The sequence below is a fragment of the Anoplopoma fimbria genome, chromosome 4, assembly GCF_027596085.1.
Source record: "Anoplopoma fimbria isolate UVic2021 breed Golden Eagle Sablefish chromosome 4, Afim_UVic_2022, whole genome shotgun sequence".
In the NCBI taxonomy this organism is placed as follows: Eukaryota; Metazoa; Chordata; class Actinopteri; order Perciformes; family Anoplopomatidae; genus Anoplopoma; species Anoplopoma fimbria.
Genome location: NC_072452.1, coordinates 6898648 through 6925788, shown reverse-complemented (window position 1 = coordinate 6925788; position 27141 = coordinate 6898648). Strand labels below are relative to the sequence as shown.

Here is a 27141-nt window from a genome sequence, read left to right as displayed (position 1 = left end):
GAATAAGTTCTTGAGAAAGAAAATGTATATTTGCGCCCTTGGCTATACATTTGTTCCTAGTTACATTAAAATTAAACAGCTGTTTTCATTTGCTCAGTTTCTACACATTTCGATGTTATTCAATACAATTACACAAAAAGTGTTTGAGCAGTCATTTCATTTTCCTAAATTATGCCCACTTCCCAGCACATCCCGCTGAAAATGCACTGCACCCAAACCTACTTAGCATAGATGCTGGGGGCAAAAACTCGATTGCATAGGCATAAAAAGAAGGGACTTTTCCACATTTACACCGAGACTGAAAGCTCAGTCAGCGCTTCAAACTTGCATTGATCCAAGGCCACAGAAGCTCCGCTTTTTTTACTGCAGAAAGACCAGAAAGTCATAACAGTTGAGCCAGGGGAACAGGGTTATTTCGCTTTCCTTATGATGGATTATATAGCTGATGACAGTGAATCGTCCTTTATTATCCAAAATATTCACAGTTTCTACAGTTATACTATGGAGCTTTGTCCCTTTGGTCCAAATGAGAGGTATGAGGTCAGGTGATAATTACTGTCCCTTGGCTATCTTAACGGATCATTTTGATTTATTACAACTTTAGTATTGCCATTCTATTGATTATGAAAACATTTTACCCAACAAAGTAATTGTGGAGATCTTGAAAAACACTGAAACTTTGCCTCAGCAAAGTCTAAAAGCAATTGAGCATGGCTAAAATCCCTGTAATAATCCCTCTTTGCACAAAAAACTACACTACCGCACAAAAGTTTGGAATTGCCTGCAACTAAAGCTTGATTGTGTCCAGTCAGATGGCTAAGATAACTACTATATATTTGTTGTAGAAAGTCCTCGTAACAAATAGATGTTATTTTGTATGAGGAGTCTGCAACAAAAGTCATGTTTTGGGCAGAAAGAGACTAAAGAGACACCCTCTGAGCAAGAGCTGAATAAGAATAGATGAAATCTCCAGTCATTGGTTAAAGAAACAGTAAGCATATCATCAAAATGAGTGGAGATTTAAATAGGAACAGCTTCCTGTTTCACAATAATGCAGCCTATAACAAGCTGGATTTACCATGCAACATGTTGCTTAAACAAAGATATTTGAACTTCAAAAAAAGATATAGAAGGTTAGTCTACAGTTGAGGCTGTTGAAATTGGATCAGTGAATATTAGCATATGGACTGACAAATAAGGATCAATAAGGATCTAGGGCCACTTACACTTTTCTGAACTGGAAAACGAATTCAATATCGAAGGGTATTTGAGGGAATACATTTTTTTAATTATTCGTGGACATCAACTAAATGCAAGTTTGAATCATTTAATTCCTTTTATTTTGGGGCCAAAAGCATTCAAATATAAATAAAATACATTCAGTGTCTACATTTTTTCTCTTTTTGTTTCTTTAAGAATAGCCGTTGTTGAAAGAAAGAGGGAAAATATCAATACAACAGGTAATTCCAAACTTTTCAGTGATAAAGGTCAAAGTTTCTTCCCAAGATGTCAACAATTTTATCCACTGTTATATTATCTGATAGGAATGATAGCTAAAACTACAAAAATTAAGACCCAAGTTGTGATAAACTGGGATGATCTTTTAAAACTGCTCACAGCAGTAGGTTTAGTGATGCATCTTGTCTACCTGGCATCCCTATATGTGTGTGGTGTGTGTCCAGTTTCAGGACATGCGGTGATAGCTGCTCATTCCCAGGCTGGAACGTCTGAATGGGAAGTGATGCTGATTAGCATGCACACACAAGCATGTGCGCACAGACACACACACACACACACACACACACACACACACACACACACACCACACACACACACACACACACACACACACACACACACACCCGCACAAATTCAAACAGCCCAAACTAATCCAGCCATGTGTGCCGGGGAGATAAGGTGCATCCTGCGTACTCTTTCTACATACTCTCTCTCCTCCTCTGCCTCTCGCTTTCCCTCTCACTCTCCCTTCGTCTCTGTCTCTTTCTCTCTCTCTGGGAGAGTAGCACCTAATTCCCCCTAATTCCCTAATCCTGAGCAGGGCCACTGCACATACAGTCCGCAGTGACCAAGGCAGTCACACAAAGCAGCAAATGATGGAGGACTTTTCCAGCCATTTCTTTTGCCAATATCAATGACTGGTGGGGGAAAATAAACAAAGACAAATATATAAATCTCTCTACCTGTGAGAATTTATTCAGCAGTTTCATGCACTTACTCTAAATTGGTCTTAAAGTAATTCTGGCAAACTTGAAAATGAATAATCATTATATTACAAACAGAATTGTCTTTAATTAGCTGTAGCTGGCAAGCTAAGCGCTAACACTCTAACTAGCCAGGAACATGCTAACTAGCAAAATGCATTTATTTTTTCTCTGTACTGTTTACTTCCCCCTGGTATTTTATTATTGGGATTGCTCACAATTTAACATAATAAAGAAGTAATTGAAGGGGGGGACTCTTTAAGCTAACAAGCTATTTCTAACAGGGACAATACATTTACAAAAATGTAGTATTGGGTATTGGATACTGTACATGTTGCAGAGTGATTGGTATTGCTAATAAAGCCAAAAACATTTTTTCTTGTCTTATATGACAATCATACCAACAATTTATGTGATTGGTATTGCTAATAAAGCCAAAAACATTTTTTCTTGTCTTATATGACAATCATACCAACAATTTATGTGTGACAGGAGGGATTATATGTATGTTTTGAGATTATCAGGTGAATCAAAATGTAGCTGATTATTGAACTGAAGTGTGAAAAGAAATGAAAAGATTTCCCTTAACTTCCAATCTGTGGATAAAAGAAAGAGCACATTTCATTTTTTGTCTTCACCTCCACTCATCTGATGAAATTAATTCAAACTTAAAAGTTGTTTCTTCTATTTATTTGTTAACTAGTGTCAAGTATTTGCGGATTAATCAAAGCAACTTTGAGGATAGCGAGTTAAACTGAAAGCATGGATAAGCTAACAGTGTTGCTGAACATACTGAACACCAGCCTTTTTAGCAACATTAAAACTAAACCAGCCAGTGCACCTCATTTTTAACCATCCATATGCTGTAGTGTCACCTACAGCATATTAATGTAAATTAGTGTATGTATATTTATTAATGGATTCAGTTCTGATTTTGACTTTGGTGATAACCTTTCACTACATTTTGTTTAGTAGTCAGTTCTGGGGTTCCATAGTTTTGGCTCTTGGTAGTCTCACATCAATGCAGTTTATATTTGGACACTATTACACACTCAAACGCACAATAACACACCCATCCAAGACCTGCAACTGTGCGTATAGGCCTATATATCACACCCTCTGAAGTGTAAGTGATTGAGATAAATAGTGTCAGTGAGTAACCGGGCTGACTGACCAGGGCACAGAGGAGGTCGACAGCTTCCAGGATGAGCTCCTGATGTCCTATTCTGGTGACACCCAGCTCCTCCAGCTCCTGATGGGTGATGTGCAGCAGCTGCTCTCCCCCCATCTGCTCCCGCTCGAAACTCTTCACGTACTGCTGGAGACAGTCATCCAGACCTGAGGAGAACACAGACGGACAGATTAGCCAGAGCTGATGTATAGTACTGTATCACAGTGTATAATAAAGGGCCTGCCAGTCAGCCTCAGCCAAAAAGGACAAAATATTCTAATTGGCCTAATTAGTGTTTTAGAGATTTTTCTGCCCCTGCAGAGACAAAAACATATTTACAAGAGGGAAAGAAATATTGATTACAGACTTGAATACAAATTTGAGTTCCTGTCTGTCATACCGAATCCTGGTCCACTTAGCTGCAACAGAGAATTAAGGCATGAGTGCAGACACCCACACACCCAGAAACTCAATGGGAAATGTTTGCAAAAATAAAAACAAAAGCTAAACATCAGCCTAAAGCCAGGAATTTCATCAATGCTTTATTGGCAACTTTCTAACTGTCACCTAGAAAACACATATCTGTTGGTTTGGCTTTCCAATACCAGTTAATGTTTGTACACCCTAATGTAACAAGATTCCCTTTGATGCTTTTTACACACAAAATAATTAAAAGCAATGCATTTTTTGTGTTGTTTCAGCGTATGCAAGAAATAATGAATTTCATGCATGCAATTTCCATTGAGTGATTAAGGGTGTGTCCAAAATATACCCAGAGAGATGTGAGTAACATATCGACGTATGACTTTCCGCCGTTAAGCCGCAACCGCCTGCCATGCAGAGAGCCAATCAGCTGCACATGGACGCGGTGGGTCCAAGATACTATTGATCCGTGTGAGCCTCAGGCTTTGAACCAAACAAAGTCAGCAGAAAGCACACCTCCCCACAGACCTAATGAACAAGCCTGCTCCAGATGAGCACACGCAGAGCGAAAAAAAACAACAACAACAAAAAAAAAAGAAAAACAAGTGGAATCCACACACACATTACACACACAAGTGGAACCACTGGGGCACACAAACGGCGCACACTTGGAACGCAATCACACTTACAAATACAATTACGACTGGTGCTGTTATTCAGGGGTCTCGACGCCTCTGTGGAGGCATGTTGTTAAAGCCGAAAGGAGCTGTGAGGGAAAACACTGATGCCCAAGGGAGGCGATGCTGACGGAGAGCAGACAGTGTGGTAGCACCTTAACACAGTCACCACACACACAGTCGCCACAAAGGATGAGCAGGAGGCATCTTGATCTTGGTGTGCCATGGGACATTACGGGCAAAATGTAAGCCCACTGTTGCTCCGAGTGACACGGACAAACAATCTCGTTACATGCAGAACAGAAGAGCAATTGTGACTCTAACACGTCTGTAAGAGGCTCTGCTCTGGAGGGCCACAAGTGGAATCTGTTTCATGGAATACATTCCCTATGGAGAAACCCTCATATCACACATTATAGTATGTGTTTCACTGCATCTCATGCACGACTGTTGTGACTTCAAGTCTGTGCATGAAGTATGTGAAAACATGTGAAATTAAGTGGGTACATGTGACGACTTGTTTGTAATGTAATTTGGTGTTGTATTGTTAAGAAATTGAAAATGCCTTCAAAATAAAACTGCTCCCATATTAATATGTGGTAGATTGTAGCTGAGTACATTCACTCAAGCACTGTACACATGTACAAATTTGTGGTACTTGTACTGTGTTTTTATTTTACGTCACTTTCTGCTTTCTATGACTCCATTGCAATTCAAACGAAAGTGCTGTACTTTTTAATCCACTACATTCACAGATATAGGTACTAAATACTTGAATAATTTTACAAACTCTACAAAAAGGCCATTTTTCCATCAAGTTCTGCTGGACACAAATCTGAAATCTTTTGTTTTACTTTTCTATGATCTTTGTCTATATTATGAAATAACAGTTATTTCTACCTCTTCTGAATTTTAAACATCTGAGGTTCAAACACGAAATGACTTGCTAGTAACTTATAGACATCTGAAATGCGTCAAGGGGCCCTAACTAGATAAAAAAAATTGTCCCAAGCTGAACATGTCGGGAGCCAATATTTTAATCTTAAACAATGTTTTGTGTTTTTCTGTGGTCATCATGTTTTTTAATGTAAAATATGAATCTGAAAAGTAACTAAAACTTATAGCTGTGAAATAAATGTAGTGGAGTAAAATGTGCAATACTTTAGCATTAATTGGAAATGCTCAAGAAAGTACAAGAATCTCAAAGTACAATAATTGAGTAAATGCTCTAAATTACACCACTTTATGTTCCATTTGGAAAATATTTTTCCTAATCGAGCTTGTAGACAGTAATCATGTAATCACATTTTCGTTTTGCTGTAAAAAGCTCTTAAAATTCTTTTCTACTCTCATACCCAGTTACTTGTCTTTATTCAGACAAACAAAAAAGAAAAAAGTTATAACTAATTTCAATACAGTTCTGCATGTTTGTTTGTATTTCTCACAAGAATCCTCTCGGTGACAAATTCTTCACTGAGAGTGTAAGTGCACTGCTACATTCCAGCATTATATTCAAATTAGCTGTTTGTCTTTGCTTTAAATTAGCTGTTTGTCTTTGCTTTAAATTAGCTGTTTGTCTTTGCTTTAAATGTAAAATGTTTATTACTGCAGGGAAAATAGTCTGGTGTAGTCTAATAAATCATCACATAAATCAGTGTTGGAACAACACTGGTGCAGAGAGAAAGACTGCAGCTAATGACTAGGATTTCTGAATGTGTGACTCCTGATACCTCACTATCTGAGACACGTGAGCGGAAAGACAAAAACGGAGGTGGCTATCTCTCAAAATGTGAATCTTTATGTCCACACTTAATGGAGGTGAGCCTCCGGAAACCAAACCAATACACACTTCTTATTCCCTCTGCCACTCTCACATGTCCTTCCCCAATTGCCTCACCCTCTGGGAGCGCTTTTTAATAGTAGTCATGTCATACATTGTGGCACATTATGGCTTATGTCTTCATGCAAATGCAATATCTGACCATAATTCCAAAATTATGCCAATATAATATCTTAAGTGCACGTTTAAGATTCTCTCCAGGGGGAATGAACTGTATCACGCTTGTTATTCTGTTCGTCACTTCAGTCCTCTTTCTGGTGTCTAATCATCAATAGTTGCACCTTTTTCTCCCCTCTTTCCACCTACAGTTAGTATGAATTATATAAAGACGTGATGAATAAAGAATCAAAGAAGTCAAGGCTGAGTAGCTCTGTTACCTCTGGGAAAGCCCCCCTACTATAGCTATGTCCTACTTCTGCAACACACACACACACACACACACACACACACACACACACACACACACACACACACACACACACACACACACACACACACACACACACACACACACACACACATGAATGGACTGCCAGGTGGACAGCAGTGCATCTTTTGTGCCATTCTCTTAAACGTATGCTGGGGATTTGTTGTTTCAAACAAATGGGAGTTCTCGCTCGCATATACTTGCACAAGCACAGAGCTGCACACATACACACAAACAGGCACGCAATCACACATATGCATACATGTTGTGACACACAGCTGCTAGCCAATCAGATGAGTCAGAATGCCTCCCCTGGAGGACAAACAGCTGATCTGGGTTCATCTGCTGAGTTCATATGCCAGCTGGAAATAGCACATGCTGCTCATGCTGTACACACACAAACACATACACACACACACACACACACACACACACACACACACACACACACACACACACACACACATATACACACACACACAAACTAACCAACACCTAGGGGCGTCAGGTTAGTCAACACTACACCTCGTGATTTGGTTAATGATATTAAAATGATGTAGATGTGATTAGTCTAAATCTGCACCACACAACAACAAATACTCTTCGCCGCATCCCGAATGCCTTCTCACATTCTACCGTTCACAGTAACTGCAGGAAAAATAAAAAAAACTGATGTAGTGTAGTAGGAGTCCTAGCCTGCGTGCAGCTGAAATAAACAAAAAGTAATTTTGCATGAGTAATGTCGGAAGTGTCTCTCTGTGTAATCAAGTCGTAAGCTGCTGATAGTCTCCCCTGGGAGCGATGCTGACTTTGGAATAAGATATTTCATCACAGCTTAGCCACAGATAGTTGAAATGGGGCTTCCACGGAGCCACTACAGCGGGTGATGCTCATGTGGCGGTGGCAGGCCACACTAATGCGTTTCCTGTAAATAATGCCTTTCCCTGCTGCGATTCAGGAAACTAAATATTGAGCAGTATTTGCTGAGCCAGGGCATCGCCGGCATATCTCACGCATCCATCACTTTGAATAGCTCGTCCTCACACACATTTGTCAGTTGTCAACAGTCTGCTTTTATCCCCCACAGTCTGATAGAGATGATGAGATTACTGCATGCAGCCGGTACTCACAACCTCCTAAATTCTGCTGCGACACTTTAGAGGCATCTCAGTGCTTTTCTCACTGGAGTTGAATGAGAGCCTTTTTCAGAATATTTACTAATAGTGCTGGCTCTATTTAGAGTCTGGAACCACTCTCTCATGCTGCTTTTTATTGTGAGTTATGGGATTCTGCATGAATACACATCAGTGTTATGACTGTTTTGTTTACCTCACTTAAGAGATTCCTGTATTTGTATTTTTTTGTCTTTGCGCTTATCACTAGTTTGAATTGGGCTGGATTCATTTGGAAAAAAAGTGCAAAGTCACATTCTTCCATCCACCAATCAGGATTTAGCAACATATGAATCAAAATCTGACCGTCATTCTCAATCACATCTGATCAAACTCTCGATTAATAATAGGAGCTTTGATCGTTTTTTTTGTGACACCAAGTTTTCAGGGGTTTTGAGCTCCAACTATCTCACCAGATATTTTCCTTCTTCTCTGTTTGTAATTAGCAGTACGCAATACAAGCAACTAGTCATGTGGCTGGGTAGAAAATGTGTTAACTGTCCGTAATAGCTTGAATTTTAGGTTCAAGAATGACAACGTCCAAGTAAAGAAATTAAGTTGCCTTCGAGTTTTATTACAAATTGCCGAAAACTTGCCAAATTCGATTTTGAAAGGAATTGTCACTGTAGAGTTGCTGGGTTTTTAATAAATCAAAATCAATCAATCAAAAAGATTCAGATTCTCTGACTTGATGTGAAAAGCAACGAGCTTTAGATTTTAAATGCTGTTGAACTTTACCACACATGCACAAGATCTCTATTGTTTATTGCCCGTACGATGAGGTATACAAATATGTCTGTTAGGAAACCTCTCTTCAAGAAACATTGAAGCTTCCCACGCGCGCCGACCGTCAGCAAATCCCAGCGTGCCGAGGCCTGAGCGAGCATCGCATGTTGACAGCTTCATCCACATTTCATGCAATTCTCTCCAATCTTTCCTTCTTTTCTGAGAAAAAGAAACCCCTCCCCTTCGGAAGACACGGGGGTTGCCAGGCAACCGGAGCGAGAGAGAGTGGCCTCCGAGCAGAAGTGAGGGATCAGCAGTTGCTGCCCCTCAGGTCCCTGCACTGATGCTAGGCTAAGGAGCTCACAAACACACAAACAAACACACACGCTGTAGCCTATATATGTGTTCCACAATAGAACAGACTGCATTAACAGCCGAAATACGGCTGAAAACTCTCGCAGAGCAGTTACTTTGCATCAACATCAACTGAAATCACTCTGTCAAAACTCTGCTTTTTTGGGAGGGCCCACGTTTGGGTCAGAGTAAAGCCTGCGCTAAGAGCAACGGCAGGCAGCAATGACTCCTGTCCCGTCGCCTTAACCCGCCCCCAATCTGCAAGCCTCCAGCTGGAGTAAGTGCTCCGGTGAGTGGGAAGAAAAGACACAACGCTCACTAAAAATATTCCTACTGTGAAATATTCATCACATCATGACAGAATATTCTTAAGACCGTGGCATTTTATACAGGCTTTCAAGTGCACCGCAGCCTTTCCCTCGCCGAAATCCAGCTTGCAGGGAGGTGTCAAGAGGCAATCTGGAGGAACACGAGGACGGGAAACGGGGTCAACCGGGAAGCCGCGAGGAGTTCAGAGGCAGAGCTCGACTCAGAGGACCCAACCGACCTCGGAGAATCTGAAGTGACTCCAGCAGAAGTAATGTGTTAGCATGAACTTTAGCTGTACCTATCAAGACAGAGCGTCAAGGAAGCACACTTAAATGTCACAATTTATATGCTCACATGTTGACATTAAAGCTGCTCTACTAAATATTTTTTATCAACAGGGATCAAATGACAGTGTGTAAAGTAAAAGGGGGTCGCCCGGACTGACGACCCCACGGAAAATGATAACTCGCACACACGTTCCCCTCAGTTCTATGCATGATATTCAGCATTTTGCTGTTTTGATCCAGTCTCACGGCTCTCATCTGCAACGTTTCCCAAACACATCAGGCAGCTGTTTCCACAGAAACAAAAAGACTAAGGTGAACACACTGAACACTACCTGCCCAGCACCAAACAGCTGACAAAGTTAGCACCTAGCTGGGGAAGAAAATATTTTTCTGAGATGTTTGTGGAGAGAAAAACAGAGCTAAAAGACGAGTTAATACACAACTCAAAATAAACGCTACTGTTACTAATAATAATAATCAATCCTTTATTCGTCCCACAGTGGGGAAATTTACAATTCTCTGCATTTTAACCCATCCCAGAGGAGCAGTGGGCTGCTAAGAAGCGCCCGGGGAGCAACTTGGGGTTAAGTGTCTCGCTCAAGGACACCTTGGCATGTTCGAACCACCAACCTTGTGGTTGCAGAACAAGCGCTCTACCTCGTGAGCCACAGCCGCCCATACCGCTTGATATCTAGATTAACATCTGTTTGCTAATATATATGCTATAACTCTATAACGCTGATTATATGTCAACAATGTTGTTTACAGCAAAAGATACGCTAATGCAGGTTTAAGAATGAAATACGTATTATTTTGGCTGCGAGCAGTGTGATTGGTCAGTGTATTACATGTGAGCTAATAATAGTAAAACATTAGTATGTGTTAAAGAATCTTCTGTAGTGTTTTTTTTTTATTTTTTTATTGCTACGTTGTTGTGGTTATTACTGAGCTTATTATTTGCTATTAGTGCCATAACATACAGTGTATTATTTGGTCTCTAAGAGAGTGGAAGCATTTGTCAGAATGCTACCACTCTCTTTAGACCAAAACAACTCAAGAGCCACGATGCCATAAAGTTGATTAAACCAAGTAATTTCTTTCATGATTCTGAAGCATTATGTGAGAACAAGCTGTTGGTCTGAGCTTAAACAGACCAACTAGCTTTGCAGTAATGTTGACAGCTAAACTGATATAAACTGTTGACTTTCTGGCGACTATAAAAGGATAACAGCTTAAAATCTAGTTTAATCTTTTAAGTCAGGCTTTGACAACATTTGCTGGCTTGTAAACCTAGCAATTAAGTTGTCACGTAAATTTGAATCTTCACACAATTGTTGCCATATCTAGAAAAAAAATCTCCAGGGACCCTTGTCTGAGCATCGTGCGATCTCATTTGGGGTCCCGACCCCAAGGTTAGGAAACTTTGCACCAAGTTAATATATGTGGTCGTAAAAACTGCAGACCCCCGGGACAACAGGTGCAAAATCAACCCAGTAAAAAACATATGAATACACACACACACACACACACACACACACACACACACACACACACACACACACACACACACACACACACACACACACACACACACACACATACACACAGGCCCCTCTGTCCGAGCGCCCGGATAGAGCGGGTGCTTTGATATGATGCCCACTGCATCCTCCCATTCTCCGCACCGCTCTGCCACCGTCTCTGTGCTCTCCCCCTTTTATTGGTCATGCCCACCCTTCCCCTTGCACACTCCCTCGTTTCCTCCCCCATCTTAGGCTCCTCAGCCTTTCTTTCATTTTGCTTCGCGCCTCCCCATTTCTGAATGCGTGTCCCTGCTCCCTCTTTCCCTCTCTCTGTCTCTGCTCAGGGCCATAAAACAGGAGGGGAAGCTTGTGTGTGCATGTGTTTGTGTTTGTGTTTGTGTGTGTGTGTGTGTGTGTGTGTGTGTGTGTGTGTGTGTGTGTGTGTGTGTGTGTGTGTGTGTGTGTGTGCGTGTGGCATGTACGTTTGCCTCGCTGTGGGTCTAACTGTGTGTTCTAAGCATCCAGGATGTAGATATTGGGCATCTGCGAGCGTTGCTGGTTCCCCCATCTTATGACATTTGCTCTGACTCCGACATGATCAGATCTGGTTTCCATGACTACCGATGCCCCACTTAAAGCCGCTGCTCCAGAGTTTGTGCATGTATGCATGTGTGTCAGTGTGCATTCATACATACAGACCATATATTACAGTGAGCATGTGCATTCCTTTGAGCGCCCGTACCCGTGTGCATCCATATGCAGCATCTCTGCACTCTTTTTGTGTTTCATCTATGTGTGTGTGGGTGTGTGTGTGTGTGTGTGTGTGTGTGGTGTGTGTGGGTGGGTGTGTGTGTGTGTGTGTGTGTGTGTGTGTGTGTGCGTGGGTGGGTGTGTGTGTGCTTGTGTCCTCATAATAAAGCACGCTCTTTAATCTTTAATGCAGCTGAAACTACAACAAGCACACAGTCGGAAGCCAGGGGAAGCGTGTTTTCCAGCACAGACTTCTTCACCGTGTCAGCAGGAGACTAAATAACACAGTATGGAACGGTAGTAAACATGGCTCTCACCCCCCCTTCGGACACTCAAAGGGCCAAATAACATCAAGAGGATACCCTAAACGGAAGAGCAAACATTTCCTGCTGTCCATGTCGTACCACAGCGACGCATCTGTGCGTAGACTTCCATCTAAATTTGTACATCTCAGTCATTCACAGGCTCTGAAATGTCACACGTCACCTTTATTTTTAGATTTTTTTTATTCGGTTCCAATACATCTGCACGCAAAGAGGAAAAGAGGGATTACTGCAGGAAAAGTGAGCTGCCTTGTTCATTTTCCCGTCACTGCATGCATCAGCAGGCTGCCGATACCGCGCGCCTGAAAGCACAGGGTGATCTGATGAGGTGCACACAGCACCGAGAGGCAGAGGAGAAAGTCCATTTTTTTCTTTGTTGCCTAACACGTTTAAAGCACAGATCCTTACGCGTCATTCTTTACACATCAGTTGCATCTGCATACCCCCCTACATAACCCCTCACACACACACATACACTCATATAGAGGAAACTCCTCCAGTGTGGGTGTTCAAATCAAAACAAACGCTGATGAGTCATCTTTCTGTGAGCCTCACCAGTGTTCTGCTGCTGGAGCAGTCCTTCTACAGCGACACAGTGTACACTGCTCAGCCTGGTGGCTGAAGCTCTGTCAGGTTTACACCATAGGTTTGCAGAGTATATCCCTTCTCCTATTCTTTCATATGACAGGATTGGACCGATGCTGTAGGAAGGAGATGCTGTCCCTGAGACCTGGGTAAAGCTTATCTTTTTTTTTTTTACCTTTTCGTTTCTGCAAGGGAAGGATGGAGTCTTAAAAGGGGTTCCATGACGTCACAAAACTCGATAAGAATTTTACAATTCAAACTATCTTTTACTATCACACAAGGCCAACCTAATTGCAAATGTGGTTTTTATAAGGTTGAGAGGTCTATATGAAGGAAGGCCTCACTGACAAGAGATCACATGTACAAGTACATTTACGTAAGGCCTGTACTTACGTAGAATTTGGAGGTATTCGTACTTAACTTAAGTATATCTTTTTTTATTCACTGACTTATTTCTTCTACTCCATTACATTTCATAGAAAAATATTTATCTTTTTACTCCAGAATACTTGTCTGAGAGCTATAGTTACTTGGCAGACTAATATTTTAGATACAGTCAGAACACTGATATGATACTGATAAGATGAGTACACTTTTTCAGATGTGCATATCCTGTCAATGTACGTATATGAAATTTTCTGAAATTTGAATAATGTTTAAGATCAAAGTCGTACATATACATAATGAAATGTTGGTGTTCTTGCAAATATCTTACAAACAAATCATCAGCAATGTTTTAAATTTAAGGAAAGATTTTCATTGGATAACTCTAATTTCAATACAGCATTTCGTGCCCTCAAGCTATCTTCACAAGCTAATTGTGAAGATTCTTAATTTTTGTATGTAATATTAATGATATTTTGAGAGTTTTGCGACAGTTTTGTACACCAAAAGCAGGGGCCCCCCTCATGGCTAATCCCCAGTTTGGGTCCAGCTGGGGACATTTGTTGCATCTCTCTACTGGTGCTGCCTAGCAGAGGCATTAAATGCCCCCCAAAACAACAAGAATAGAATAAATATTACAAACAATTCAGCTACAGTGTCTGTTAAGTTGCTACAATTAGAGACAAAAAGGCTCAGTATTTCTACCAAGATGGATTGAGAAACTGAGGACCATGATGGCCCCCCACTCTCCACAGAGAAACAATCAGCACTTATGTCTTTTATAGCTGTGCACATTTACTTTTATCTGTTCTGGTAAACACGATAAGTCAATATAGTGCTTCTTAAGGAAGGTCTCCATGTCAATACTCCCTAAAGATGACACAAGACTACTTGGATTCTCATGAGAGAGATGAAGAGCTTCCAGAAAAAAAAAGAGGCCAAAGTGAAGTCTCTGTAAGCGTACAGATTAATACTAGCCTTTGGCCTTTTACTTTATTCAGAATAAAATAAGATCTGAGCATAAGCCTGCCACTGAGGACCCACAGGAGAAAGAAGGAGGGGGCTTCACAGGAACAGGGACAACAATGGGAGATGTTGGTGAACGTTGTTGAAAATAGAGAACTCTGAGCTCTTGGTGTAGAAGAGGCCAGGAGACGCATGCGAGGGAGACCACGAGTGGAGCTGTAACAAGATAAAACAATTTTCCCTCAAGACTTTCGGTGCAACTGTGTACAATTTTCTTCGTCTTTACGCTGCTGATGACAAACCTCACACGCCGTTTCAGTGCATGAGACCATCAAATAATAGCATGTATGGCAAATAATGAATTAGGGATTCAGCTTCTAGGTTTAAACCTTTCAACTGTCGTTCTTAGCTTGAAGAAATGTTCACTTCCTACTGTGGTGATTTCCTAGTGATCACAATTTTGAGAGTGAGGAATACGACTCATCAAATAACTGAATTTTGTCTGCTCCTCATTGGCAGACTTGCACCTCTTCAAATGTTTGTATCCAACTGCCGTGTCTGCGTAAACAACTGTTCATATTGCTCAGGGCCAACATTGTTTATTGTGTTTTCCATGTTGCAAACCTCTAACCACATTTGGCCTGCTACTAATCTCATCTCCAATTACATTTCAACCCTTTTAATAAACGGTGCGGAAAGCAAAGCTTTCCCAGGATCAGAGGATGAAGCCGTGGTTCCACACTGACTGCTCACTGTGGCTGAGGACAGCGATTACAAAAAGCAGGAGCATCATCGTAATCACTCAACGTATCGCATCCTAAACACTCCCTGGCCGTGTCCCCTGAGGGTCTGACAACCACCTTGACTCCTAATCTCAGTGCTTTACCATAAAGAATAAAGGGACCTAGGCTCGTCTGGAAACACAATATGGAGTTTTAGGATATCCATCAGCTACTAAAAGCGGCGGCTCTACATGTGTGTGTGTGTGTGTGTGTGTGTGTGTGTGTGTTTGTGTGTGTGTGTGTGTGTGTGTGTGTGTGTGTGTTTGTGTGTATGTGAGGAATACAATCACGAGTATCTACAGGAGCATTACATGTTGGTTTGAGTCATCACACAGGAGTGATTAAGTCATCCTCAGAAGTAAGGGATTGCGGACACCCTCCCTCCCCATGTCCATTGTCTGTCAATGGGCCTGTACCACAGTTTCTCTCACAGCTCTGTGTCTGACCAGAGTGTGTGAGAACGGCTCCTACCACACACACACACACACACACACACACACACACACACACACACACACACACACACACATTAGCACACACGCACACTCATACACGCATGATTAGTGATTACTCATTCATACTGTCTTGTTTGAAGGGACGTACCTCGTGCCTGCAAAAAAGCAAGCACACGGGAAGAACAAAAAAAAAAAAAAAAAAAAAAAAAAAAAAAGAAAGAAGCGAGAGTGTGATCGGCGCGGTTGCCTTATATGGTAGGAGGCATTGCGCTGTCCACGGTGCTGAATCCGACTGTACGGCTGGCATAGGTGGTGGTGTGGGGTGGGGGGGGGGGGTGTGCATGCAGCTAACTACATTAATCAAACACGCACGCGCCCACGCAATCACACACACACACACACACACACACACACACACACACATATAGAGCGAGTGGGGATATGGGATGGGAGCATGTGGCAGTCAGTGAAGGGGCAGATGACATACGTTCCACATTCATTGATGGGAGCTCCGCTGCTGGTGCTGATGCTGATGCTGATGGAGTCAGCACAGCAGCAGCAGCAGCAGCAGCAGCAGCAGCATCCTATAGGCTTGGCTTGAGCTCTGAAGCAAGCGAGATGACAGAATGCTGAGGCTCCACTCCCTGCTTCTTTTTGGGGGGACATCCATTTCACCACAAAACGCATTCCCTCCATACTTTAATGACTTTAATCAGCCTCTAAAAAAAAAAAAATCACACGTCAGCCCTGCAGGTTTGGGATGAGGAAAGAACACACATGCACACAGTGTGGCCCTCCGCTGCTCACCCACCACCACCACCACCACCACCATCATCATCATCATCCTCATTCTCACCCATAAGCAGCACGAGCATCACCCAGCCTGACGCAAATGTAAAGTGGGTCCACATTTACCTTTCATCCAGTCCAGCACTTGCTTTGGTGTCCATTTACTTATAGGTTCCATAACCAGAGCCATGGTGTCACGGTCTCTCCGAGGTGAACGGCACAGTGACTTAGTCAGTCACATCTGGAATGACGCGGCGACGGGCGGACCTGGGGGATAAAGAGAGGTTTGTCAGTTTTATTCTCTCCATCGGAGCATGGCCGCCTGCAGAAACGGTGAACGGGATGCGGTGGTGCAATCCACGCGCACACACGGGAGACACGCACACACGCTCTCTCTCTCTCTCTCTCTCTCTCTCTCTCTCTCCTTTCCCTCCCTCCTTCTCGTTCCCTCACTCTCACTCTCTCACTCTCTCTCTCTCTCTCTCTCGCTCGTGCCTTCCCGCCAGCAGCCCGCGCGCTGTGAGAAGTGGATTCGGTGGGCGCGAGGGGATGGAGCGAGCCCTCCCCTCCCCTCTCCTCTCCTCTCCTCCTCCCGCCCGCCTCGCTGCAGCATCACAAGGGCCACCACTCATAACACAGACCAGGGAATGGTGCAACGCACACCATATAGGGAGGATCTCTCACCCTGCCCCCCCCCCATCCTACCTTACACATACATAGAAAGAGAGAGCAAGAAATAACTTAAGCATTCCTTTAGTTAAACGCATGGTGATAACACCGCAGCAGGGTCTATTGGGTACCAAACACATACCATAAGTACCTGAAATATTACAGAAAGTACATGTTTTCATGATTTGCATTTCCACAAATAATTCGTGTCATCATTTGTGCATTTTGGCAGCGCGTGGTAAACCACACCACAAGGCAAGGTAATGCTTGTGTGTCAGCTGTTTTTATTTCTTTCTTTTCCTAAGTTCATCATATCTGGGGATGAGGATATCAGCATCAGTTGTCAGGCGCTGCTGCCCCGGTGCATGAGCTCCACTGTGAAGAACAGCGCCCCCTGCTGCGCACCTGGGACACAGGTGACGTCATGGATTAAGGCAGCATCCCCTCTACACACACACACACACACACACACACACACACACACACACACACACACACACACACACACACACACACACACACACACACACACACACACACACACACACACACACACACACACACACACACCACTACCTCCACCCAAATAAGACTCACTTTATACATAGGAAGATGGAGAAAGTAGCAGGAGGTAGGACAGACAGATAGATAGACAGATAGATAGATAGATAGATAGATAGATAGATAGATAGATAGATAGATAGATAGATAGATAGATAGATAGATAGATAGATAGATAGATAGTCCCGCAGCAGGGAAATTTATAGGATTACAGCAGCATAGATTATAGTGCAAACAAGAGACATAGTAAAATACAAGTATTATAAATTAGCAATAAAAACAGTAAAGAATCCACAATAACTGAAATAATTTATATACAGACAGAAAACTATTATAACTACAATCGCACTGTGTATTGTATTGCAATAGACAGATAGACAGATAGATAGATAGATAGATAGATAGATAGATAGATAGATAGATAGATAGATAGATAGATAGATAGATAGATAGATAGATAGATAGATAGATAGATAGATAGATAGATACACACATAGCATACAATAGGAACAGATCACAGTACACAATGATTATACTGTATAATTACTTACTTTATTTCTGTTACACAGAAACAGACAAACAAAACAAACACTTTTCAAAGTGCAGATATGCTGTGTAGGACAAGTACGAACCCTCCAACAGACTGGGATACTCTACAAAGTCACAATAACGTCTGATGGAGTCCTTCAAGTGAAAATGCATGGCACTCAGCGGCTGTGTTTATGTTATTGGCAAGGTACCTCTAAAGGGACAATGTTTGTTTCGACCTGGTTTAAAGGACAGAACATTTATTGCCCCATTTCCCTAATGGTTTGGATCGCTGTGGCCAAATTCCTTATACAAGACCTGTGTCTTTCTGTCGTCTCTCTCCCTGATACATATTGTTAGCCATACGGCAGCAGAAATGCTAATGAGCTCTAAGACTGTAATAAGTCATATTTCTGACAGGGGAGAAGAACGTTTTAGGATGAAGAGATGTTTAGGAATAGAGTGCTTTTGTAGCTAAATAAAACATCTGTGATACTGTATCTCTTATAGTCAGTTGATCACTAAGGTAAATAGTAGACTATAGTTCAGTGCAGTATTGCCAAAGCAGGTTGACCAAGGTTTACAATGTAGGTATATCTGAATATAAATGTAATATGAAACCATCATTTAAAAAAATCTGATTGGATGTAGAAAAAAAAGTATTAATAATACACAAACTTTTCCTTGTTTTTAATAACAATAATTGATGGAATGTTAAACACAGCAGTTGCTATCTTGATCAAACAGGGAAATATGTATGTATTCAACAGGAAAATAGTCTATTTAGACATTTTCTGTCTGCAACATTTCTGGGTCAGTTTCAGTGACAGACTGAACTTAAAAAACACTTCAAAGGACGCTTTGACATGCTGTCAGTACCCGGTCTGCTCCTTCTAACAAGGTCCTAGAAGGTGAAGAGATCCAGGTTATATATAAATTGGGGTGGAGTAAGTACGCGCATGCGCAGAACGGGTCGGGTACTGACACTTCTAACAAGGTCCTAGAAGGTGAAGATCTCCAGGTTATATATAACTGGATCGGGTATTGGGTTCGTCCTGCGCAGAATCGATCCCCGCCGGTCCCCGCACAATGCATGCCGGTTAGATTTGTGTCCGACTTGATCCCGACTTGCTCTGACGTCATGAACACGTGGGCAACGATAACCTCACGAGAGCGAGGCGGCCGCAGGTTTTAGAGCCGCGGACTGCATGGCGCAGTGCATGATGGGAAAGGCTGCTGTCTCTGAGCAGAGAGCTGATTGGCTCTTAGTTTTGACAACAAACACCACGTTTTGTAGAAAATTCTTATTTTTCTGTGTAAATGTTTTGACTAGTGGACTGATGTGGCTGATAGTAAAAATAATAATAATAATAATAATATAATAATAATAATAATAATAATAACAATAATATAATAATAACAATAACAATACTATCAATGTAATAATAATAACAATAATAAATAATAACAATAATAATAATAATAACAATAATAATAATAATAATAATAATGACAATAATAATAATGACAATACAATAATAATAACAATAATAATAACAATAAATAATAATAATAATGATAATAATAATGATAATAATAATAATGACAATAATAATGACAATACAATAATAATAACAATAATAACAATAATAATAATGATAATAATAATAATAATAAATTACAATAATAACAATATAATAATCACAATAATAACAATAATAATAACAATAATAACAATAATACCTATATAATAATAACAATAATTATTATTATAATTATCATAATATATAAGGTTATTTATTTAGTATCTGTAGATAAAGATATGTATTGAGAGACCCTTCTTGTTGTCCACAGATTGCCGCTGTGCAGCATCAGAACCGTTCCACTGTCTCTGATCATCAGAACCACAAACTCTTCAGTGTGTCTGCGTTTTAAACCCGCCCGCCGCCGCCGCCTGCCCGCGTCACCCGGAGCTCACCCATTGGCTCCCGTCCGCGGACACGTCACCATCACGATGAGAATTGATGATCGGACGTTCTGATTTCATTGTCTGGTGAAGGGGGGGCGACCGGCGGAGGAATCTGCTGAATTCAGGAAACGTTCGTGAGATTTTTAGACATCCAACATGGTAAGAAGGCAGAGACGGCTTCACTGCACGAGCCCCCGACTCCTCGCTCGTTTGGGTTCGTGTCCGCGCGACAGCCAGGGTCAGCGCGCGAGCGGCCATGCACGGGAGGGGGAGGAGGGAGGAAGGGGGGGGGATCACAGATTTGAAGGAAAAGTTCAGCTGCAGCAGCTCTCCATTGGAGGGGAAGCTATGCTAATGCTAGCGAGCCTCGGCTGGCTCGGATATGGCCGCTCGGGCCTTTGCGAGCTAGCGCGAGCTGCCCGAGTGGCCATTGTGCTGATGCGGCTCGCGCTCGTAAAGTTATGGCACGCGCGTCCTGTGCGGAAACAGTGTTTTCTGTTAATCTCACGTGCACCGCAGTTTGTTTCCATATTTAAAACTGATCACACTGGATCTCATGTCAACAATAACAGTGTGTGTGTGTGTGTGTGTGTGTGTGTGTGTGTGTGTGTGTGTGAGAGAGTGTGTGAGTGTGTGTGTGTGTGTGTGTGTGAGAGAGTTGTGTCAGAATAAAGTCGACTGTCACTGTTTTATTTTGAAGGATTTACTAAAACTACATTATATTCTTTAGATTATGTCAAATAATTTGTATTACTTGAGCAGGTTTATGACACATTATCATTATTATTATTATCATTATTATTATTTATTTTTTTGGGGGGGGGCAAAAGGTCAGCCATAACATGCAATTAATGTGTATAATTGTAACTCCATAGTTAATGCATTTAAATGGTTTTCAGTTGATGAATAGAACAATGTTTCGCTGCTACTATCTTGATTGATGGTGTTATTCATGCTCCACAGTGGCTTGTCACAGCCTATTGTACTTTGACTGACAGCGTGTTGTATATTTTACAGCTTCACAATGCTTGCAGTAACTTTTTTTCCAAAATGTTGTAATGTATTCTTGACTGGTTGTCTGCATTATCTCGGTCACATCTCGATCTTCATCCAGAAAAGATGACGAGTATTTTGCTGTTGCAATGACCGTAGTACGTGCATAGAGTTGTCATGACCCTGTCGTACTCTTTATTTTCCACTCTTAAGCATAGCGTTGTCTGTTTTTTTTTCTTCCTCAGCCACATTACCCAGCAGTGTGCCAGGTACACTGAGACACGATGAGTACAATCCAACTTGTGCTTATCTAGAAACATGGAGGTTTTGCTGTGATCCACACGGCTGCCCCGTTCCCCTCCAGTGGCAGAATGGATGCATGGGCACAGAGGCGCGGCCTGCATACTGTGAGTATATCAAGAGTTGGCTTGAAAAGTACAGGGACCGCTGCTGCAGTTGTAATCTTGAGACTGTGACATTTTCAGGGGCTATAATTACTTATTAGTTGATGCATTTGCTGAATTCATGTTTAATATGAGAAAATGTTGGGGTATTTCTAATTAAATTAGCAAGGGAAAAAAACCCTTCCTATTACATTCTAGAGGAAATTGCCTCTAGAAATTGCCAAAAAGTTATAAATTCGCACTAAATGCTTTATCTCTTTAATCTAATCATCTACCACAATCTGTCTGTGAGTTGTTTACCTCTGTGACTGTCTGTCAGATGAACCTGCGCTCAGTGTTTACGGCTGAACAGCAGAGGATCCTGGAGCGTTACTATGATAACGGGATGACCAATCAGAGCAAGGCCTGCTTCCAGCTAATACTGCAGTGTGCTCAGGAGTCCAAGCTGGACTTCAGCGTGGTCCGGGTAGGCCCATAAAAATGTGCTTGTGTGTTTGTGTGACTGAGCAAAAGGGAAGCAGACCTCTGTCCTATGATTATGAGTTGCACCATCGCGGAGGCAAGTCATCGAGACAGTTAGTCTCTTCCCTATGAGTTCTTCATCTAAATGCAGAGTCATAAATTATTACCCTCACTGTCCTGTAGTGTATTACAGAGCGTTTTGTTAAGTGACATTACTGAGCTGATTGCTCTTCTCCCCGCAGACGTGGGTTGGCAACAAAAGACGTAAGCTCGCCTCCAGGGTAGAGCAGAATGGAGGCATGTCTCATTCCTTATCCGGTCACGGACTCGCTGGGGGGTTACTCTCCAATCACCCGTTAGCCGGAGGTCCACTGTCCAATCACGGCCTGGCGGCAGGGCCACTGCTCCCCGCTGACCTGGCTGCGGCGCCGAACATCCAGAATCGTCTGCACCTCCTCCCCCCGTCCTCGTCCTTCCCCTCCTTCTCGTCGGGATCTTCCTCCCCTTCCTCTTCCTCTCCCCACAGCAGCGGAAGCAACAACAACAACAACGACGTCATCCTGACTGGGATTTACTCCCTCAACTCCGTCCCTCGCTCCCGACAGAGACCCGCGGCGCCCCCATCTCAGTCAGACTCTAAGCTCTCCGGTCACGCGTCCTCCTCTCTGATCAGCCGGGCTTCGCAGAGCAGGAGCAGCTACGCCTCCTCGCCCCTCCACTCCAAGCTGGTCTCGCTTTCTCAAAACCTCCCACCCGTCAAATCTGCCTCAGGGCCTTTAGTCTACACTGCAGTCAGGAAGGGAGCTTTACCCCTCGGGGAGGCAGGGGTAAGTGCAGTAGCAGGGGTCGTACCTCACAGCTGGTCCAGGCAGTACGGTGCAGCGCAAACTCGCCCTTGGTCCTCTTCCTCGAAGCCCCAAACTCAGCCTCAGCCCAGACCTCACTCCAACCCCCAACCTCAACCACCTGCTCCTCAGAAGACGCGGGTCTCCCTCCCAGTGCAAAACGCTGGTCCCTCCCTTGAACAGACACCTCGTATCCAAGAGGTCTTCACCTTGTCAGAAGGAAGCGAGGGGGACAGACTAAGGTCGAGTCATGAGTCGACACGAAAAAGCCAGGAGGGGCCCCGTTTCCTTGACGCAAGTCAGAACTTTTCCATTGCAATGGAAACCGCAGATGAAGAAGACGAGTGGCAAAGGGAAGAGGGGCTGGCAAAGATGGCGGCCCAGACACACCTCCACAGGGAGCGGATGTCAACTAGCCCAACCGTGGCTGAAGTGTCTGCGGCGAGACGAGGCCCCACGCCGCCTACGACTAGCCCCAGACCCGCACTGCTTCACGGCAACACAACTCTTCAGGGCAGCTACTCCGTCACAGCACAGACCTCACTTACAGGGGAATCCGGCTCACAGGTAGGGGAGGTTCTAGCGTTTTTGCCCCTTTCCTTCAAAGTGAGTTGAAAGACTTGAACCTGACTGCTTGTGTGTCTCTTTGTACAGACTTCACTTGGTGTGTCTGCCGGCCCCTGGGTTGTCAGCAACTCCAGAAAGAGAACAGTCAGTACTTTTAATTAAGTCACTTTAATAGCAAAACTTTGAGCATATAATATAAAAAAATTTAAAAAATGAAGAGAAACCAGGTTTACTGTATGGTTATTACACACTGACACAATCTGCTTACCGTCAGCATGAATCTTCTGTAGTTAAGCTGAAGGTTTTTATTTTCAGCTGCAGGATCGGACCCAGTTCAGCGACGGGGATCTTCTCCAACTGAAGCGCTACTGGGATCGAGGCATGACCAGTCTGGGCTCGGTCTGCAGGGAAAAGATCACCGCTGCAGCGAACCAACTCAACGTAGACACTGAAATAGTCAAGGTAACCAACTCCATAGGGTTAAAGTATTGCTTTGGTATGTACCAGTGTTAAATAATACAGAGAGATTTAGAAACGTATGGGTCCCCCTCTGACATAACATGTCTGCAGTATCCTTGAAACTAGAGAGATGTTTTGTAGTCCTACTCACACTGTCTGGCCACTCGTCTATGACATTTAATGAAATCACAACCATTTGACTTGTCTGAACTTTAGAGCGCTAAAAGAAAACAGGAAGGAGCAACTTTTCTAGGTCATAGATGTTTTCTAACTTACTTGCTCAAAGTTGTGTAAAAGTCACGCTGTTATGTATCAGGGCCACCGTAGGAATGCAGATGGACTAAATATAGTCTCTCAGTCCTGACACACACATGACCCCGCCGCCATCTCACTTACTGGGATGTTTATTGCAAGGAAGGAGAAGCTTTGCCCATGCAGAGAAACAGTACACCACAATTAGGATGATCTTCAAATCAAATGCGATAATAAAAAATAAAAAAAGCTCCTTAATATTGATTTAGTTTAGGCGATATATTTATTTTCTATACAGATTTTTTCCTGTCTGAACCATCACATTCATCACATTTTATTTTGAAAAGTTGATTGTTGAATTGTAGTCAAGGTTTTTTGTTTTTTTTCCCCCCAACACCTGTGACACTTATCCCGTTGCGTTTTTCAACTGGCAGACATGGATCAGTAACAGACGGAGGAAGTACCGTCTGATGGGTATTGAAATCCCTCCAACCAAAGGTGGGCCCGCTGTATTCTCAGCCTCTTCCCCAGGAAACGAATCTCCGATGGCCCTCAGCCCCGACGAGGAGGGGCTCAGAACGCCCGAACTTGGAGACGACTTGAATGATGATGGTTCTCTCTGCCTGTCTGAAGGTTAGGCCGCTGATACGATGCACACACAAACACCGCAGTATGTATATAAACCGTGCTTCTCAGCATCCGTGCAATCTTCTGTCTTCTAGACGGCACCATCGAGTCACAGCATAGAGACGAAGACGACGGGATAGACATGTCCACTGCTCCTCCACTGGTTAATAATGTGGTACGTCCTTATTCCGTCATATTAAACGGGCGCTGTTGTGTTACACAAACTCAAATGTGATCAAATGGATCAGAGCTTGTTCACTCGACTTAAACATATAGGTTCATATATTTGTTTGTAGCAACAAAACGTCACCAGCTGTATGTCAGCGTGGCACATTTTCCCATCATGCCTTGTCACGTCAGAAGTTTTAAGTGCTTGATCACACCACATGTTTCATGGTTAGCATGAGCTAAGTTAGCATAATCTTTACAGCACTGTTGAAGACCAAAAAACTGGTGCCAATGCATTCTACAAACACCCAATAGGATGGTTTGTTTCTTTGGCAAAATAAAGATTTAAAGCTCATCTACATATGTAGAGCCGTTTTATATTTTACTTTTAAGTTGAGTAGATAGTCAACAGCATCTAACATTACAACAAAAACACGACATTACAAATCAGACAATAGGCATTTTTTAATACTGTAAAATACAGAAGCAGAACATAAGGAATGAAACCCTAAGCAGATAAAAGTCACCGTAAGACTTACATGTGTCATGATAATTTGATCTAATCTCTGTGTTCTTTTTACAGAAGATTGAAGTAATTGCTGAGGACGAGGAATACCAATACGGAGACGATGAAGATGGCGACTTAGTGGCTTCAGATCTAGATCAAATGCAGAACCTTCTGGAATTCAAGGTGAAGACAAAAAACACGGCTATGACAGATCATTTACACTAGTTAATAGTTAATAAAAACTACTTTAACTCACTTTTTTCTTTGCTTTGAACGTTTCAGCACGAGGAAGTTCAGTTCTTAGAGAATGAGCTAGAGAACCTTAAACAAAAATACGACGAGCTTGCAAGCTTCACTAATAGCCTGCTCAGCGCAGTGAGGAGCAATGACATGGAGAAACAGCAGGTACATTCACCGGCATGTTTACACGCGGACAAGATAAATTAGAAAGTCAGCGTGAGGGGAAACACCTCTGATGGTAGACATTTCTCACCTGAGGCCTGCTGTCGTTTTTGTGTGTTTAGGAGCTCATGGCCAGTCTACCTCAGCCTTCAGACCAGGACATGACGGAGGAGAGAGGATCGCAGCCAGCTGATGTGTCAGCGGACGCGTTCTCCAACCACAACGGCTCCCCGATGGCCGGCTTGAGCGGCGCGGAGCCTCCGCCGGCCACGGCAAAAGAGGAATTCCCACCGGTCACCAGAAACAAAGACGACACATCGACTGAAGTTACTGAGCCCTCTGCATCAGAGGAGCATCTGCAGGAGGCAGTTACAGAACAAAAGTGACTATGTCATGTACATCAGCTCGCATAGACTCACACAGATGTTTCCACACTCCACCAAGAAGATGGTTTGGACTATACGGTCTCACATTAACACAAACACTCCACGCCCAGTGCCTGTGGATTGACGCTTCACTACGACTGTTGGGCTGACAAATGCCTTTTTTACCACATATCATCTGCCTTTGCTCCGGACCGGTCCGGAGAGAACAATAAACAACCTCTAACTTACCTGTGTGGCTGTTGGGTTTCAGTGAGAGAAGTGTCACTATTCTTATGTATCAGCTTAGCAGATGTAGAAAAAGCACTTTAAATGTTTTTAAAACCCCAACTGTAAAAAATAATAATGTTCACATACTGTAGTGGCTGATGTTTTTTTAGTTGTTTTTTTTACAGTTGCAGTCATTAAACAAATCAAACTAATTTGTCCAGATTAAAATCATAAAATTCAACCACAATTGATATACAATGTCACTAACTGGCTTGTTCTCATTTTGCGGGTTAAATATTTGAACTAAAACATCATTCGTTTAGTTTAACTTTAAGACTATGCCTATGGTGACCTATATATTATATTTGAAACCAACCAGCACTGTTAGTTGTCTTGAAACTATTTAGCAGTTGCCAAATTAGATTCACAGTTGCTTTCAAAATGGTAAGTTGTGACGTTAAACAAATAAAGACATGTAGATAAGATAAAACAAGATAATCCTTTATTAGTCCCGCAGCGGGGAAATTTAAAGGATTACAGCAGCATAGGGGATAGTGCAAACAAGAGACATAGTAAAAAAAAAAACACAAGATCAAAAATAAGCATTATAAGTAACCAAATGAGCAACAAAAAACCGTAAAGAATCCACAGTAACTGAAATATTATATATACAGACAGAAACTATTATAACTATTGTATTGCACATTGTATTAGTGTCATGTGGTCTATGTTACATTAGTGTAGTGTATGTTACATTACCTCACCACACACAAACTGGCTGTGGGTGGGAGAGAGGGATGGAGCTGGAGGGAGAGTGGATGAGCTTTAAGCCTCTTATTTCCACTTGGACAGACTTATGAAACAGTGTCTGAAACATTCAACTCACACCCTTAAATTCAGAGGCTTAGGTGTCTGTTGTGCTCCATGAACCAAACAACAGCAGTGACTACAGTTTGGACCCACCTTCTCATT

General features: G+C 42.5%; 2 protein-coding genes across 2 annotated transcripts in view; one reads left to right on the top strand and one right to left on the bottom strand.

The window, feature by feature from the left end:
- si:ch211-26b3.4 (connector enhancer of kinase suppressor of ras 2) overlaps window positions 1–16352 on the bottom strand; it is a 56146-nt gene extending 39794 nt beyond the window's left edge. Inside the window, exons 1-2 of the mRNA XM_054597651.1 lie at window positions 16289–16352; window positions 3397–3560 (exon numbers count right to left, since the gene is read on the bottom strand). Of these exons, the coding sequence (XP_054453626.1) occupies window positions 3397–3560; window positions 16289–16352 (228 nt within the window). The remainder of the gene's footprint in view (window positions 1–3396; window positions 3561–16288) is intronic.
- A 3557-nt stretch (window positions 16353–19909) lies between these two features.
- hdx (highly divergent homeobox) lies at window positions 19910–26333 on the top strand. Its single transcript, XM_054597605.1, has 11 exons — window positions 19910–20048; window positions 21128–21289; window positions 21606–21752; window positions 21991–23160; window positions 23248–23304; window positions 23476–23622; window positions 24306–24504; window positions 24594–24673; window positions 25250–25357; window positions 25457–25579; window positions 25699–26333. The coding sequence occupies exons 2-11, from the start codon at window positions 21254–21256 to the stop codon at window positions 25960–25962; spliced, it is 2331 nt and encodes a 776-aa protein (XP_054453580.1). The 5' UTR covers window positions 19910–20048; window positions 21128–21253; the 3' UTR covers window positions 25963–26333.
- Window positions 26334–27141: the final 808 nt, after the last annotated feature.